This window comes from Oryctolagus cuniculus, chromosome 13, assembly GCF_051225735.1.
Source record: "Oryctolagus cuniculus isolate XC-2025 breed Fujian yellow rabbit chromosome 13, ASM5122573v1, whole genome shotgun sequence".
NCBI classification, from domain to species: Eukaryota; Metazoa; Chordata; class Mammalia; order Lagomorpha; family Leporidae; genus Oryctolagus; species Oryctolagus cuniculus.
Genome location: NC_142879.1, coordinates 12,858,642 through 12,877,058, shown reverse-complemented (window position 1 = coordinate 12,877,058; position 18,417 = coordinate 12,858,642). Strand labels below are relative to the sequence as shown.

General features: G+C 37.7%; 1 protein-coding gene across 6 annotated transcripts in view; it reads left to right on the top strand.

Annotated features, from left to right (window-relative positions):
- Positions 1 to 18,417, top strand: part of KCNT2 (potassium sodium-activated channel subfamily T member 2) — a 409,716-nt gene that overhangs the window by 192,923 nt on the left and 198,376 nt on the right. For all 6 annotated transcript variants that reach the window (XR_016219489.1, XM_089312023.1, XM_051820440.3 and 3 more), the window contains 3 exons: positions 12,652 to 12,832; positions 14,008 to 14,172; positions 16,472 to 16,608. Coding sequence is in view for 5 of the 6 variants with exons in the window: in XM_089312023.1 (XP_089168149.1) it covers positions 12,652 to 12,832; positions 14,008 to 14,172; positions 16,472 to 16,608 (483 nt within the window). In the remaining variant the exon portion in view is untranslated. The remainder of the gene's footprint in view (positions 1 to 12,651; positions 12,833 to 14,007; positions 14,173 to 16,471; positions 16,609 to 18,417) is intronic.

The window sequence follows — 18,417 nt, the reverse complement described above, 5'->3', positions numbered from 1 at the left end:
CAATCACTGTAAATTAATCTGTGTAGTATTTATGCATATTAATGAAGCAAAAACATAAGTTGAACATTATATGACACATATTTAAAACTCTGTGAATTACATAATTTAAAAAGTTTAAGCAGGGGTACATAATAATAAAAATATATTACACATATGTATTATATATGGCATATGTAAATTGTGTAAATATATTAGATCTATGTATTATATATAAAACACTGTAGTCACAAAAGTTTTTGATGAGAACATGCAGATAAATATAAAAATAAAATAATAATCATACCATGATAATTTTTAAAATTTTTATTATTTTGAAGTATTACTTCTTATTTATTTATTCAAGAGGTAGAGAGATAGATCAAGAGACAGAATCATGCAAATGGAGATAAAGGTAGACAGAGACAGATAAGGAAAGAGAGCTGCCAATTACTCATTCATTCGCCAAATGCCCTCAATGACCAAGGCTGGGCAGGGCTGAAGTTGGAAGCCAGGGACTCAACCAGGTCTCACATGTGCATGGCAGGGATCCATATACTTAAGCTATCACTTCTACCTCTGAGGGTTAGTGAGTCAGGAGCTGGAGTGGGGAATTGAACCCGTGCACTTTGAATTGGCATGTTGGGTGTATTAGCCAGTGTCTTAACCACTAGGCCAAACACCCAGCCTAATTATTTATTTCTTAAGGCTGCACTATTAAATTATTTTTCTATTTTCAATTTAGTATATAACTTAAAACATTTAACTTGGTCTTAACTGATTAAAAAAATCTCTTTTTAACAAGACAAAACAGGGTATTTTGAGTATGTATGTGCTGTATTTGAACACGTTCTTGCATTAATTTATTAGAAAATTTGCACCCATCACTAAAATTACTTCTAGGTATAGATGAAAAATAACAATTAATTAAAATTCATCAATTATGGTGGTGAGGTTGTCATTTAATAATGGCTCCAGACCTCTGTGAAGGAAAGTTTTTAATCTGTATTAAAATACATTATAATCATTCACATACTTCTATTCCTTATATTGTATGTTATAGGATTCTTGTGGTTCTAGAAACCATGACTAATACACAAAGACAACACATTAATATTTGTACATATTGTAAATCAAGGATTTTTTCAATGCTAAAATTATCTTGGCCTTAAGAATTATGTAATAAAGTAAGAATAAAATGCCCATGTGTTTACCTATCCTGATGAACACTTTTATTCATTCCTTCCTAAAATTAGCTGAGTGATTTTTTGAAGAGAGAGTTTATATGAACTACATAAAAATGAAATTTATTTGAAAAATGCCACAGAACAGTGAGTTTTTGTGTCACCTTTAACCAGAATAATATGCATCTCATTGGCAGATACACTAAATGTATCTCACATGTTGTCGATAGATTCTTAGCAGTAGGGATCAGAAACTGATGATGTGACTATGTCATTTGAATCAGAGTAGTTTGGCCTCAGGCTTATTGTTAAGACTTTCTATATGTTAGTAAAATTCACTTTTATAAAACAAAGACTTGAAACAAGTAATCTCTAAAATATGCTTTAAATCTAGTTTTGAAGATTCTTTCCTTTATCTGATTCATAAAAATGATTCACATATTGGGGGTACCATGTAATATTGTGATGCAAGTATATTCTGTGTAATATTTAAATCATGGTATATGTGCCTGTCTCCCCAAAGATTCATAATATTTTATGATAGCATTAAAATATTTTATCCTAGTTTTTAAGATATATATATAGTGCATTATCATTATCCATAGTTACCCTACTGTGCGATAGAACTTCTTCCTCTTAACTAGCCATAATATAGTACCCATTAATCACCTTACCCTATCCCTCCTTCCACCCTACTTTTCCCATATTCTGGTAACTACCATTTTTCTTTTAACTTCTGTGATATCAACTTTTTTTTTTTTTTTTTTTTTTTGGTCAGGCAGAGTTAGTGAGAAAGAGAGAGAGACAGAAAGAAAGCTCTTCCTTTCATTGGTTCACCCCCCAAATGGCCGCTGCAGCCAGCACACTGCGCGGATCCTAAGCCAGGAGCCAGGTGCTTCCTCCTGGTCTCCCATGCGGGTGCAGGGCCCAAGCACTTGGGCCATCTTCCACTGCCTTCTCGGGCCATAGCAGAGAGCTGGACTGGAAGAGGGGCAACCAGGACAGAATCAGCACCCCAACCGGGACTAGAATCCGGAGTACAGGCGCCGCAGGCAGAGGATTAGCCTAGCGAGCTGTGGCGCTGGCCAAGATCAACTTCTTTAAAGTCCATATATGAGTGAGATCATGAGACATACTGTGAATATTCTGAGTGAATTTGATAAGCTAGTGCAAGTCTGCAAAATTCCCTTGGAAATTATTTTAACTCTTCAAGGAAAGTGATGTATAAATAAACACAAGGGAGCAATGAGGGACGTAGATGGAAAAGTCAATGTGAAATCACAACAGTATAGATTGTACAGCCTTTAGAGGAGCATCTGTCTTTAATACTGAGAGTAAATTGTTTCCTCTATAATTATAAGCTAGACAGTTGGTATATACAGTTGTTGTATATGCTAACCTGATTGACTTAGCATAATATACAGTATGTAGTATTCAATAATGATGACATAAATTGGATTGCAAGTTAAGCATTTGATGAATAAACAGTTGTTATATAAAAAATCAATTCATTCAGACACTTAAAATAGTAGTGATCTAAAAAGTTCAGAATGTTGTGGGACTAAATAAGCAGGTCATACTTCAACATTTTGATTTGTACTTATTAAGATACATATTTTTATATGAAATATAGTTATACAAACAATGTTCAATAAGTCAGTCAAATGCATTCCATATTTCCAAGTTACTCATTTACTATATTATTTAAGTATTTCTGACTAGAAAAAAAAAAGCAGGAGTCATAAATTATAGTTACTAAGGAGAGAGTAGAGCCTGATTTCCCTAAATATTTCAAGTATATTGATGGGCAGGTTGTGTGAAAATCTATAAACTTGCAAAATATTGAATCTGCCTCCTTTGACAAGGAGACATTAACTTATTGTGAGCTTGATTGAGGTATAAACAATATAGAAAATACACATATTTTACTTATACATTTTGATGCGTTTGACATATACATATACCTGTGACACTAACCAAGGTACTAAACATATGTATCACATCCCCATTTTGTGTGTGTGTATGTGTTTGTATGTGTATGTGTATGATAGAAATACTTAATATTAGAACTTCCCTCTTAATATTTTAAAATGCATAATATGTATTGTTAATAGGTACTATGAATATAGCAGATCTCTTTTGTGGTGAGCATGTTAAAATCCTATTTTAGCAATTATTAAATACCTAATACATTATTATGAACTGTAACACCATGCAGTCCAAAGTCCAATTCATCACTAAAACTTACACTTCCAGTCTACCTGAAACTTCATGTTCATTGATTAGCATCTCTTTCTCTCTCCACCCTTATCTCCTGCCTCTGTTAAGGAGGTTTTTATGAGATTAACATCTGGAGGACAAGGATTAGGCCATCTTGAGCCTTTAATTCCAGTAAGACTTCTAGCTGAATAAAGGCCATTCATGACAAACAGCTAACATTACATTCAATGATGAAAAGTTGAAAGTTTCTCTTCTAAGATCAAGAACATGCCCACTCTTGTCATTTATATTTAACAATAGTCCTGTAAGTCCTAGTCAGAGCAATTTGACAGGAACATGTTCTAAAGGCATATGCTTAGGAAAGGAAGATGTGACTTTGTCTCTGCTGCTTCTGTTCATGACGTAGTCTTATATTTAGAAAATCAAAAAGATCCTACCAGAAAAACTGATAGGATTGATAAACTCAGTAATGTTGTAGATCACAGAATCAACATACAATGCAATGCTCAACTGTGGTTCTATAAACCAACAGCAAGTTATCAAAAAAATATTAAGAAATCAAGCTCATTTGTAGCAGCATAAAAATATTTAGGAGTAAATTTAACCAAGGAGGTAAAAGATCACTACACTGAAAACTACAAAACACTGATTGAAGAAATTGAAGAAGAAAAAGACACAAATAAATGGAAGATACTTTACGGATCCAAAGAATTAATATTGAGCCTTTCTGCGAGACAAAAAGCCACAGAAAGAACCCAGACACCCCAGCCAACCATGAACCCCGAGAATAAGCACAGGACTGAGGCCGTTTTGAACCTTTCTTTCCAGCCATTGCTTGAGCTGGATGATGACAGGTGGGTAAGCCTGAAAATACCAGAGAAGCTTCCCACCTTAATCACAATGTCATATGAAATGATCAGTTGTTCATTGTTTTAATCCATGATATTTTTGAGAGTTCTTAATACTGTAATAAAATAATACCTGAAACATATATATGAAATATTTTTAAAGTGTGGTACACATTAATTGAGAATGAATTAACTAGTTATTCTTCTGTTTTATTGAACAGTTTCTAGGTGGCTACTTAGTACTTGGTGCTAAGGGCTGTAGGAAATTATATATATATATATGTATATATGTGGTATAATTACTGTCATCAGGGTAGATAATAGTTGACTAGGAGTGACAAGTATTAAACACTGCATAGGGGCCAGCACTGTGGCGTAGTGGGCTAAGCTTCCACCTGCAGTGCCGGCATCGCATCTTGCCACTGGTTTGTTTTGGCTGCTCCTCTTCTGATCCAGCTCTCTGCTGTGGCCTGGGAAAGCAGTGGAAGATGGCCCAGGTGCTTGAGCCCCTGCACCCGCATGGGAGACCTGGAAGAAACTCTTGGCTCCTGGCTTCAGAACATCCTAGCTTCAGCCATTGTGGCCTTTTGGGAAGTGAAGCAGTGGATGGAAGACCTCTCTCTCTCTCTTTATATCTATATCTATATCTATATCTATATCTATATCTATATCTATATCTATATCTATATCTATATATTATATATACAATATATATATCTTACTCTACCTTTCAAATAAATACATAAATTCTTTCAAAAAACACTATATATAATTTGTAAAAATTTAGCTACTTAGGACAAAAACTTGTATGTTCTCTGGGAATTCAGAGGGAGCACTCTAACTTGAAGTTCAAGGATGGTTGCATAAGGGAAGTCATATTTGTGCTAGAACTTGAGAAACTAGAATTGGATCAGGCATTAGGGAAGGTGGACTTTCAGATGAGAGTGATAGATTGTGCAAAGGTAGACATATAGGGGGCAAGGGTTATGCATAAGCAGTCCTATAGTAAGTGAAGGGGAGATATGTGAGACAAAAGTCGAAGAAAAAAAAACAAATTAGATCCAGGTGTTGGAGTCTACACATACCGTTATCTTTTTACTCAGTAACAAGATACCTCAAAAAATTGAGGCTTAAAACAGCAGTTTGTTACTTCTCACATTTCTGTAGTTGATAACCACTGCAGTTTCTGCTGGTCTCACCTCTGACTACTCTTTCAACTTCAGCCATCCGCTGGTCTGACAGGAACTGAGGAATCCATGACGGCTCCATTCTCATGTCTGGAAATTGGCTGTTGGCGTTCTAGAGGGTCTGGAGTCTCTTCCATGTGCGCTCTCTTCCTCCTGTAGCTGTAGCAAGCTTCTTCACAGCATCATGTCCTCAGGATTTAGCACCTAGAATCCACAATCACACTGTCACTGCCACCGTATTTATTGATCAAGGCATCATAAGGCCAACTCCAATTCAAAGACGTGGATTTCCTACCTTGATGGGAGGTACAATAATAGTATACTGCTAAGTGGGTGAGCACATAAAGACTTAATTTATTGGCAGCAGTTATAATTATTTTACCATGAATTACAGAGAGTTCTTTAAAGAGTAATAATCTAATGGCTGTTACTGTGGTAGACATATCTAAGCAATGTCTAAAGAACATGAAAATATGCCTTATGGTTACGTTATGTTGAGAAAGATAGACTAAAGAACAGGAAGCACAATAGGAGACTTTTCAGATCATGTATGTCTAAATAACATATATGTGAATTAGGAAATGTATACTTTAATTTTTTATAGAAAGCTTATATTTAATAAATATAAATTTCATAAGTACAACTTTTGGATTGTAGTAGTTCTTTCCCCCATAGCTGCCCTCCCACCACCAAACCATTCCATGTCCTACCCCCTCTCTCATCCCATTCTTCATTAAGATTCATTTTTAATTATCTTTATATACTGAAGATCAACTCTATACCAAGTAAAGATTTTAACAGTTTGCACCCACACAGACACACAAAGTATAAAATATTGTTTGAAGACTAGTATTACCGTTAATTCTCATAGTACAACACATTAAGGACAGAGGTCCTATATGGGGAGCAAGTGCGCAATGATTCCTGTTGTTTATTTAGCAATTGACACTCTTATTTATGACATCAGCGATCACCCAAGGCTCTTGTCATGAGCTGCCAAGGCTATAAAAGCCTCTTGAGTTCACATACTCCGACATTATTTAGACAGGGCCATAATCAAAGTGGAAGTTCTCTCCTTCCTTCAGAGAAAGGTGCCTCCTTCTTTGATGGCCACTTCTTTCCACCGGGATCTCACTCACAGAGATCTTTCATGTAGGTCATTTTTCGCCATGGTGTCTTGGCTTTCCATGCCTGAAATGCTCTCACGGGCTTTTTAGCCAGATCTAAATGACTTAACGGATGATTCTGAGGCCAGAGTGATGTTCGGGGCATTTGTCATTCTATGGGTCTGCTGTGTATCCTGCTTCTCATGTTGGATCATTCTCTCCTTTTTAACTCTATCAATTATTATTAGCAGATGCTTGGTCTTATTTATGTGATCCCTTTGACACTTAGTCCTATCTTTATGATCAGTTGTGAACTTAAACTTATCACTTTAACTAGTAAGTTGGCATTGGTACCTGCCAACTTAATGGGATTTGGAGTCCCATGGCAAGTTTTTAGTTTTACCCTTAGGGGTAAGTCCAAGGGAATGTGTGCCGAATTCTACATCTCATCCCTCTCTTATTCCTACTCTTTATTTTTAACAGGGATCAATTTTCAATTGGATTTAAACACCTAAGTCTAATTCTGTGTTAAGTAAAGAGTTCAATGGTATTAAGTAGAAAAAGAAAATACTAAAAAGAATAAAATAGTAAGTAAGCTGTTCCTTAACAGTAGGGATAATGTTAATCAAACCATTGTTTCTCATAGTGTCAGTTTCACTTCTACAGGTTTCCTTTTAGGTGCTCAGTTAGTCATCACAGATCAGGGAGAACATATGATATTTGTCCCTTTGGGACTGGCTTACTTCACTCAGCATGATGTTTTCCCGATTCCTAATTTTGTTGAAAATGACCGGATTTCATTTTTTTTACTGCTGTTTAGTATTCCATAGAGTACATATCCCATAATTTCTTTATCCAGTCTACCATTGATGGGCATTTAGGTTGATTCCATGTCCTAGCTATTGTGAATTGAGCTGCGATAAACATTGAGGTGCAGACAGCTCTTTTATTTGCCAATTTAATTTCTTGGGTAAATTCAGAAGAGTGGGATGGCTGGGTTGTATGGTAGGGCTGTATTCGGATTTCTGAGGTATTTCCAAACTGTCTTCCATAGTGGCTTTACCAGTTTGCATTCCCACCCACAGCAGATTAGTGTGCCTTTTTCCCCACATCCTTACCAACATCTCTTTGTTGATTTCTGTATGTAAGCCATTCTAACCGGGGTGAGGTGAAACCTCATTGTGGTTTTGATATGCATTTCCCTGATGGCTAGTGATCTTGAACATTTTTTCATGTGTCTGTTGGCTGTTTGGATTTCCTCTTTTGATCTACAGCCTTTCTTTATTGTATAATCAAGCAAAATACAGCAAGCTCTCAAGTAACATTTGAATCCTTAAGAATATATAACTTGGCCGGCACCACGGCTCACTAGGCTAATCCTCCGCCTTGCGGCGCCAGCACACCGGGTTCTAGTCCCGGTCAGGGCTAGATTCTGTCCCGGTTGCCCCTCTTCTAGGCCAGCTCTCTGCTGTGGCCAGGGAGTGCAGTGGAGGATGGCCCAAGTGCTTGGGCCCTGCACCCACATGGGAGACCAGGAGAAGCACCTGGCTCCTGCCATCGGATCAGCGCGGTGCGCCGGCCGCGGCAGCCATTGGAGGGTGAATCAATGGCAAAGGAAGACTTTTCTCTCTCTCTCTCTCACTGTCCACTCTGCCTGTCAAAAAATTTAAAAAAAGAATATATAACTTAATTATCTTTATTTCTTCTCATTTTATTTTCTGGTGACATATAAAGATTGTGCATAAATTGCTTATATTCACAAGTGTATGTTATTAAAATAAACCTCCCTCCACAGAAATACCTATTGTCATTAGACCTTGCTATGAGTTTCATTTGAGTAGGTTCATAGTTACCTTGACAGTATTACATAAGGGCAGCCTAACAAATAAATTTATACAAATCAACTCATTGGTTTCTGTGGGCTTATGACCTTCCAGCTCACAAATTCCAAAGCAAAAAATAAGGGCTAACTCACCCATTTTGGAGACTCAGAGTAAAAAAAGAAACAAAAGGTAGCTTCTACTTCTTCGCGAAGTAAAGATGCTGACAGACAGCCTTTGTTTCTTCTGTTCCTTCATCCGTCCTATCTTGCCAGTTCATCACTTGATCCTTTGGCTTTCCAAAAAATTAAGACAACTGAATATTTATGATATTTAATTTATCAAATTACAAATATTTAATTTATCATAAATTACAAAGGGAGAAATTATCGTTACAGATTGGAACAGGAATATCTAGAATATAACATTGCATATCACTTTAATTCTTCATGATTGTCATGATTGGATTGCCTGAGTGCTATGCACAGAAGCTACAGTTAGTATCCAGAAATATTAACTGATTTTGACAGCTTCACAGTAGGAGAAGCACAATTTACATACCATAAAATTCACTCATTTGAAGTATAAATTCAGTCATTTTTAAATACATTCTGGAGATACACAGCCATCTCCCCGATGCAGTTTTAGTTCACATCCATCACCACATTCCCACCATCAGGGCTAGGCAGCCACTGATCTGTTTTCTGTCTTTCCTGGATATTTCCCATAGACAGAATCGTGTAGGGAGCCTTTTATGTCTGGCTCCTTTCACTCAGCATGTTTTTGCTGTTTATCTGTGTGGTAACATATATCTATACTTAGTTTCTTTCTTCTTATTTGGCTGAATAGCAGTACTCTCCTGTTGTATTAGTCTATTTCTGCTACTTTAGCAGACCACTTGATTTATAAGCAACCAGACTTCATTCTTTGTTCTCAAGGCTGAGATGTTCAAGATCAAGGTACCACAGATGGGTGTCTCTGAGGACCTCCTCTCTGCTTCCAAGGCGGCTGCTTCTTGCCCGGTTCCTCGCATGATGGGCAGCAGAAGCACAAAAGGAAGCCTGGCTAGTTCTCTTCAGCCTTTTTATTCCTCAATTTGAGAGGGGAGGATAGAGAGTGCTTCCATCTACCAGTTAACTCCCCCAGTACCCACAGCAGCTGGGACTGGGCTAGTGCTGAAGTCAGGGGCCAGGAACACAATCCAGATCTCCCAGGTGGTAGAAACTCAAAGCTACTTTAGCCATCACTGCTGTCTTTCAGGGCCTGCATTATAAAGAAGCTGGAATCAGGAGCCAGAGCCAGGAGTGGAGCTCAGGTACTCTGACAGGCAAGGCAGGCATCTTAACTGCTAGACTAAATGCCTGCTGCTCTCTCACCTTCTAATAAGATTGTCCTTGCTGTTCATGAAGCTGCGTCCTCATGACTTAAGTGTCTCCTAAAGGTCCCACCTCTTAATACTATTGCATTTTGGATTTAAGTTTCACCATGAATTTTAGAGGGGAATCAAGCCTTCAAACCAAAGCATTCCTCTCTTGCCTCCTCAAATTCATGTCCTTATATACAAACTCCATTCCATCCCAATAGCCCCAGTAGTCTTGTTTCATCACCAAAAGTGTGAAAACATTAAATCCATAGGTTTGATAATGATCTTCTTCGATCCCATGTCCTGACTTCTGAGCATGGGGCAGGGGCTGGCGCCCAAGGCCCTGGGAAGATGCAGCATAGCTTTGCTGTGCACGACTCCTATGGCAGGCTTCATGGGTTGGAGTCTGGTGCCTCCAGCTCTCCTAGGCTGGCATTGTGTACTGGTATCTCTGCTCTTCCAGGGTCTCAGGTATGGTTTCACACCACAGTGGCTCCACTCCCCAGCTCTGCCATGCATCGACATAGTGGGTACTGTGTGTGCAGCCTCACCTCTGCAGCACTTCTCTTCCTGCTCTGCAAGGCATACTTTGAAATCCAGGTGGAGACAGCCAAGCCCTCACAGTTTGTACCCTCCTATGGTCAGTACCACATGCACACTACTATGGTAAACCTTAGTTTACACTTGTGTCCTCTGAAACAGTGACCTAAGCTACACCTTTGCTTGCTTGAGCTGCACTTGGGCCCTCTTGAGCCACACGTTGGATGGCTGAGGGTCCAGTACCAGAATGCAGGGATCAGAGAACTGAGAAAGCCTCAAGAAGCAAACCTGAATTCCCACAGGTTCCCCTGTTGTCTAGGTCCTGTCACTCTGGACCTGAGATATGGATGGCAGCCTCAAACCTCTCTGAAATGCATTCAAGGGTCATCCTTCTGTTGTTTTAATGAACAGCATCTGGCTCTCTTCTGTCCATACTCATCTCCGTATCAAAGAGTCACTTGATCACACCCTAGATGTTTTCTCCTGAACAAAATTTTTATTCTTCAAAATCTGACCAGGCTCAAAATTTTCCAAACTATTAGTCTCTCTTTTGCTTTGGTTGTAAATTCTGTCTTTAGTCTGCATCTTTCCTTTTCCCACAAGCAGTCCAGAGATGCCATTCAGTACCTGGAACATTTTGCTTAGGGATTTCTTCTGCCAGATATTCTAGTTGATCACCCTTAAACCCTGCCTTCCAGAAGGTACTAGAACACAGGCATAATTCAGCCAAGTTTTGCCTCTTTGTAACAAGGATGGCATTTCCTCCTCCTGTTTCCAGTAAAATATTCCTCATCTCTGCCTAATAACTCATCAGAATGGCCTTTCCTATCCATATTTCTGCCAACATTCTGATCATGACTACATAAGTAATTTTTAAGAAGACTCAGGCTCTCTGCTGCTCTGTTCTGAGTCCTCACCAGGACTGCTGTAACATTCCATTCCAAGTGATCAAGGCATTTCCTGGCAGTCTCTTCTCAACTGTTCCAGCCTCTACTTACTGCCCAAAGCCACTTCCACTAATGTTTGTCATAGCAGCACTCCATGTCTCAATGCCAAGTTCTGCATTAGTTTGCCATTGCTGGCAAGACAAAGCACCCAAACTAGACAGAGATTTATCCGTCACAGTGCTGGAGACTGACAAATCTAAGATAGGGAAACCATGGGTTCACTTCTGGGGAGGACCTTCCAAGTTGGTGACTTCTTGCTGTATCCTCACATGGCAAGAGGGCAGATGGGCAAAAAAGGGGCCTACCTGTTCCCCTCCAGCTCTTCTGTCATGTTGCTAATCCCATTCAAAATTAATCACCTCCTAAATGTCCTAGCACTTAATACTGTTTTATTGGGGATTTAAGTCACAACATGAATTTTGGATGGAGCACAGACATTTAAGCCATAGCAATGATATGCTGATGTTTTTGTTGCAAATCTCTTTTCTCTCACCAACATTTACGATGTGTTTATGTTTCCTACACTCACTGTGCCTTTTTTCATTCTTCCAGCAAACAGCAGTGCTATCTCTAATGCTATTTTAACAGTTCTAATTCAGGGACATCTTGTAACATTTTCTATATTGCTTTCTTACTTTCATATAATTAATAGCTTTGTAAAGATAATTGTTCCCACTTGATGTATTAGTCTGTTTTGTGCTGCTGTGACAAAATGCCTGAGACAGGATAAGTGACAAGGAACACATTAATTGGCTCACAGTTCTGGAGACTGGGATGTCGAAGAGCAAGGTCCCACTGTCTGGCAAAGGCATTATTATTCTTTGTTCTCCATGTGGCAGGAAGGACAGAGGGAGAGAGCACATGGTGGGAGGGGCAAACCCACTCCTATGGTAACAAATCCACTCCTACAGGCCTGTTAGAGCCTTCCTGAGCAAAGATCTCTCCTGACCTGATATCTCTTAAAGGTCCCACCTTGGAATACCATTCCCGTGGCAATTAAATTTCAAATTGAGTTTCTAGGAGGGGACATCATTCCAACTATAGCTCCTGATAGTTACTGACTTAAACCTTTTGCTTTATTTATATTGACAGAGGAAAATGTCTCCCTTCTTTCTGCATTTTGACAGGGATATGATTCAGCAATTTCTGGTCTCTGTTTCCTGCATATGCCTTCCGTGTCTATGTGTCATTTCAGAAATTCAGTCCTTTCACTTTACATGTCACTCGGTTATATTTTGGCTACCATTTTTTTTGGCTAGCTATTAATCAAAATTACACCATTTCTTGTTAATGTAGGGAAAAAACTTAACCAGTACCTGTGGTGGGAAGACAAATTATAAAATATAATAGCTCACTGTTACATGGCTTTATGAAATGTGGTTTGATTATCAAAAAATATTTATGAGAAGCATTGTATCCAGTCAGAAAGTTTTAATTTTAATACTTAGTTTTTTCTTTAGCATTTGTGGAATCCAACATTTGGAACGAATTGGAAAGAAGCTGAATCTCTTTGACTCTCTTTATTTCTGCATTGTGACATTTTCTACTGTGGGCTTTGGTGATGTCACTCCTGAAACATGGTCTTCCAAGCTTTTTGTCGTTGCTATGATTTGTGTGGCTCTTGTGGTTCTCCCCATACAGGTAAACATAATCCTGCTAACTTTACAGAAATGTGCAAAGTCCTTTGATGTTGAATCTTCCTGAATAAAATAGTGGAGAGTGGTTTATGTACCTAATTGTAGTATATTATATATTACCACATTATAGTTAATCAATTATTTAAATTACTTAAGAGATATGTTTTATTAGAACATTTGTTTGTTTTTATTTTTGCATCTAGTGAGAACTGATAGCTTACATGTCATTGAAATTCTTCATGATGTTTCTTTTATATGTAGGGTATAAATATGTTAGTTGTGGGATATTGTGTTTTTTCATTAGAGGATGACAGATAAAGAAAATAAGTTTTTGAGGTATTGATTTGTCTTAGTTCTTGGAAATAAATGTAAGAATTATACATTGCAATGAATAAAAATTGATGAATCAAGTACTAAACTTGGTAAACTAAACAAAATTTGAACATGGTATATAAGTATTATATAAGTGGAGAGTGAATAGAAAAGTTTTAAAAGGACAGAGATATAACATGCAACTAAGCATGAGTAGATGCAATTTCTGTTCCTTTCCTATGATGAGCCCTAAGTCCCCATAGGTAAGCAGGTCAGAAACAGGATTTGGCAGATGCGAATTAAACTTGCATGTTCCATTACACAACTTTGGCCATCCTTTGTCAAGATAGCTTGAGTAGGTACAAAAATGACATTCTCATTCTCATCCCATCATGCATGTCTTCCTTCTTGCCTTCCCTCCTTTATTCTCTCCATTTCCCTTGTGGACCAACTACTGTTCAGTTGGAATATGGCTCTGTGCATTGTGAGAAAGGCATCTCCCATGCATGAAATATGGGCAGAATTTTGCAGAGAATATGGAAAAATGTTCATGAGTCTTTTTCACTCAGTGCATGTCATATTGTGTCATACTCTACTGGACATAAAGCAGAGTCACAAAATTTTAGTAGTCTGTTTCAATATACTAGAAAAATCATGTTACTGTAAAGACTTTAAACTCCTGAGAGGCATCTTCAACCCCTGCAGAAATCATGGGAAATGCTATCATTGAAGAGAATGCAGATAGTTTGAGTCTCAGTGAACTCCATCTAAGAGACTGAGTGTACTTGAAAAAAAATAGATATAATGCATTGCTTTTTCATTTTCATATCTGATGTTGTTGATTCTCATGTGGAAAATTCATTACAGTTTGAACAACTGGCCTATTTGTGGATGGAGAGACAAAAGTCAGGTGGGAACTATAGCCGACATAGAGCTCAGACTGAAAAGCACGTTGTTCTGTGCGTCAGCTCCTTGAAGATTGACTTACTTATGGACTTTTTAAATGAATTCTATGCCCACCCAAGACTACAGGTATATTTTAATGATGTTATATACCAAACTGGGTTATACCTACTAACATATTGTTGCAGTCAATTAACTGATGGTACTCCCTGCATTCTGGAGGTTTCTTATTTTTATACTCACATTTAGAAAGAGTAAATGAAGAGCTACAGATATAACCAGGGACAGAGGAAAAAGTGCTAGAGGAATACACAGTATTTTAAGCTTCCTTCTGTATCTGCACTAAAGGACAGATGGATTGTGTTAATGCTACAAAGAAAGATTTTCTTTGAATTAAAGAATTGCTTTTTCTCCTTTGGATAAAGTATAAAGGGTATTTTTATGAAACAGTGAATTTCAACATGAGTTAAAATAAAACGTTGAAGAAACCATTTCAATATCATCTGCTTACTTGAATACCAGAGGATGTTAGTTATCAAGTATGGCTGACTGAAATGTGGGAGATTGGAAGGTCCATTTTTCTTTGTTTCCTGGATTTTAACCAGGTCCTATTTGTAGTCTCAGTTAGTAATAATCAAAGGTTGGACAATAACTGGATGTAGTGAGAACATGAATTCAGAAAAATCTCCTCATCTGTGTAAGCAGATAAAATCTTTGACTGCTCTTCCACTTGCCAAGGTACTAGACCAATGTAGACTTGGGTGATCTTTTCCTGCTAGATGGACTTAGACTGGTCCATAGAACAAATCAATATTTGATGCTTTGATATTTCCCAGATAAGCTTGTGTCAAAGAGATGGATTATTCCCAGAGGTTAAGAGAGTACTGAGTATGTGTAATTATTCCTGTCTTCCAAAAATAAAAATATTGATTTGTGAATGTTTTGGAGACCTTTTAAGATTGATTTTTGTATTTAGAAAATTAGAATATAACTAATACTTTAATTACATAATGTATTATTTTCATAGAAATTGATTTCTGTTTTTTGGAGAAACTCCATATTTGTTGGATTTTTAAATTATCCATATTGAATAATTTCATTTGTTCATTATAACCTATAAGGAAAACCTGTTTGGCCCCTCTGATTAAGTTTGTATACTACTAATGTAAAGAATTCTTTTTTAATTTTCACAATTTATTTATTTATTTAAGACAGAGAGACACAGACAGAAACAGGTCTGCTGCCTAATTCTCCCAATGCCCACAATAACCATAGCTGGACCAGGTTGAAGTCAGGAGCATGGAATTCAGTCCACGTCTCCTATGTGGGTGGCAGGGACCCATGGACATAGCCACCACCTGCTGTCTCTGAGAGTACAGCACTAGCAGGAAGCTTGAATTAGAAGCAGAGCTGAGACTCAAAGCCAGATGCAGGCATTCCACATGGAATGTTAACTTCTGCACCAATGCACAGCCCTAATTTTATATTAATGTAATGATACATGTGCATCTTCATATACAACGTTCCTAAAGATGCATATGGCATAAACTGATAAAATCAGGCCATCGGCATCCCCACCGCCCCACTTTTCCTTCAGGTCTGGAGCCTACCAGGTCCTCTCCTCCAGTTCTTTGTTCTGTGTATAATATTGTGGTCTGTAGTCACCTTACAGCGTTATGGAACACTGTAACCTGCTGTATCTGTCTGGCTGTGTTTTGGTCCCCTTTCTCCAACCCTTATCATCATCCAGTAGATATATTTTAGAGTAAGAAAATAGTGAATGTCAACCAAAGAATTTTAATTCCTTTAGACAGATCATGTATTTTAAAATGTTTTGTCACTCAGCATACTTTTGTGTTTTCTGAAAAGTACCATATATTTTGAAATCAAATTTTTTTTTACTTAGTTTACTCAGCATTTACAGTGTTTTTATAAATTCTTACCCAGTCAAATATTTATCAGAAATTGTTCAAAATTCTTCATTTATGGTATCGTCAAATGATATAAATCACTAAAAGTAATACTAAAAGTAATAAATTGAATTTTTGATTTGATTCTTAAACACCCTGCCTGGTATTGTATGTTTTAGCATCAATCAGTAATTATAACTAAAATCCTTATAAACCAGGAAACTGCCAACTACAGTCACTCACCACCTCTCCTTGATGGTACTTATATGCTTGAAATAGATCAGAATGACTTTACAGATTTCATAGATCAAAATGAATTTACAGATTTATGAGGATTTTGTATGTCTGAATTGTGTTTATCATAGTATATTTAATACAGCCATGTTTTAAATTTGTACTGTTAACAAAATTTTATTTCAGTTTTATCATATTCCAACATTTTCATAGTTTTTCAGCATTCTATGTAGTATAACTTAAGTGTTACTATTTCTGTCCCATTGTTCATTTTGTTTTAATAGGATTATTATGTGGTGATTTTGTGTCCTACTGAAATGGATGTGCAAGTTCGAAGGGTACTACAGATTCCAATGTGGTCCCAACGAGTTATCTACCTTCAAGGTTCAGCCCTAAAAGACCAGGACCTCTTGAGGGCAAAGTAAGTAGCCCTTCCTGTTTTCCACCATTTTTCTTACCATTTTCAGTGTTTCATATTTCTTGTACACTCTACCACTTGGTAATCTATGAACTGATATGTTTCAATGTAGAATTTTGCTTGAGCCCCACTGCTGGTCTACTGGAAAGATTCAAACTATAAAAGGTGTGTGCTGGTTCCTCTTTTGCAGCCTTGTCTCCACACAAGGATGCTCGGCAGACTGCACTCACACAACACCGTGAGAAGCGTGCCGTGGTCTGATTATCTTAATCTGTCTGTGCTGAGCTCAGGTGCCCAGACTCCTTGTGAAGCCTCAGATTTCTCACTACTGTTTCCATTCCATAAATAAAAATCTTAGACTAAACATTACATGAGATATCAAAGCAGGAACTCAGAGTTTTGAAGGTGCTTGCGTTAAGTGCTGGGCAGGCGGCACTTGTGTGCCTCAGGTCCCTAGAGGCTACAGGAACCAGGAAGGTGACAGTTTGTACTGTGCTGTCCTCTGGCAGAGCACGCACCAGCCCTGCTGGCATGAAGGTGATATAATCTTAGCTGCTGGTGGCAGGTCTAGTGGGGCTTCCCTCATGAGCAAAGTGAGTTGTGGTTGGGCAGGTGGTGGGCTACAGCGCACGCAGGCAGGCTTCTGCTAAGCAGTATTCTCAGTCTCTGGAGCCAGGAGAGAACCTTGGAAAGCCTGACTGTGCTGGGAGTTTTCTGATGCTTTTAATGTTGTAAACCTCTCTTCCTATTTGCCCTAGAGTTGTCCTACACACACTTTTAGGGTTAAATTTCTCCTCACTGAATTTTACAGCATAAGTTTTATATTTTTACATTTTTTGAATGGCCTGAGTGTACAGGTTTGTGTATGAGAGAGATTGTGTGTGTCTGTGTGTGTGTGAAAGAGAGTGAGCTTGTGTGAGAGTGTGTGCAAGAGTATTTGCATGAGTGTGTGTGTGTGTGTGTGTGAGCTGTGAGAAAGTGTGAGTGTATATCAGGGTATGTTAGAGTTTGTGTGTGTAGGTGTATGTGTGAGAGACTGTGGGTATGTTTGTATATGTTTGTATGTGTGAAACAGAATGAGTGTGTGGGTATGTTTGTGTATGGAGCGTGTGTGTGTGTGTGTGTGTGTGTTTGGGAAGTGATGGAAAAGAATAAAAGGAAAGTAAAACACTTGGTGCAATACACTACCTGATCCTTTTTTACTGTTTATTCTGCAAGTAAAGACTAGAAGGCTAGTCATGGGCTCCGCCTTTATTCTTTGAATTATGTTTAATAAAGTCGACTTAACTGCGTTTTTCCCAATGATTTGGTCTATGAAACAAAAAGTCACTGGAAGCTATCAGGATTTAATGAATGGTAAATAACTGGAAAACTGAGTTTCATTGAGAGCATATTAGTATTTTTGTACTGATATATATTCTATATGAAATCATTGTATATTAAAACACTCTATATGTGATCAGATTTTACCAGGACTTCAAGAAAACCATGGTGTTCGTTATTTGCTGTCTAAGCTAATTATTTAGTAGCTTTAGACTCAGGGGAAGAGATGTTAAGATGCTAAGATAACCCCGAGTCATTGTATTTACCTGTGTAGATAATTGATATACTTAATTTATTGTATAAGAGTTAAGTTTTTCATGCAGTAAGCAAGCATAATGCCTATGCTATAATTAATATGAAGTTGTGTGATAAATTCAGGCATTTTTCTGTTGCATAAATTAATGTGAGTTATTGGTATTGCCTATTAGTATCTAAGTTAGATACTATTTAGGATTAACATGACTAATTTGTTATTTCATATTTGTCATA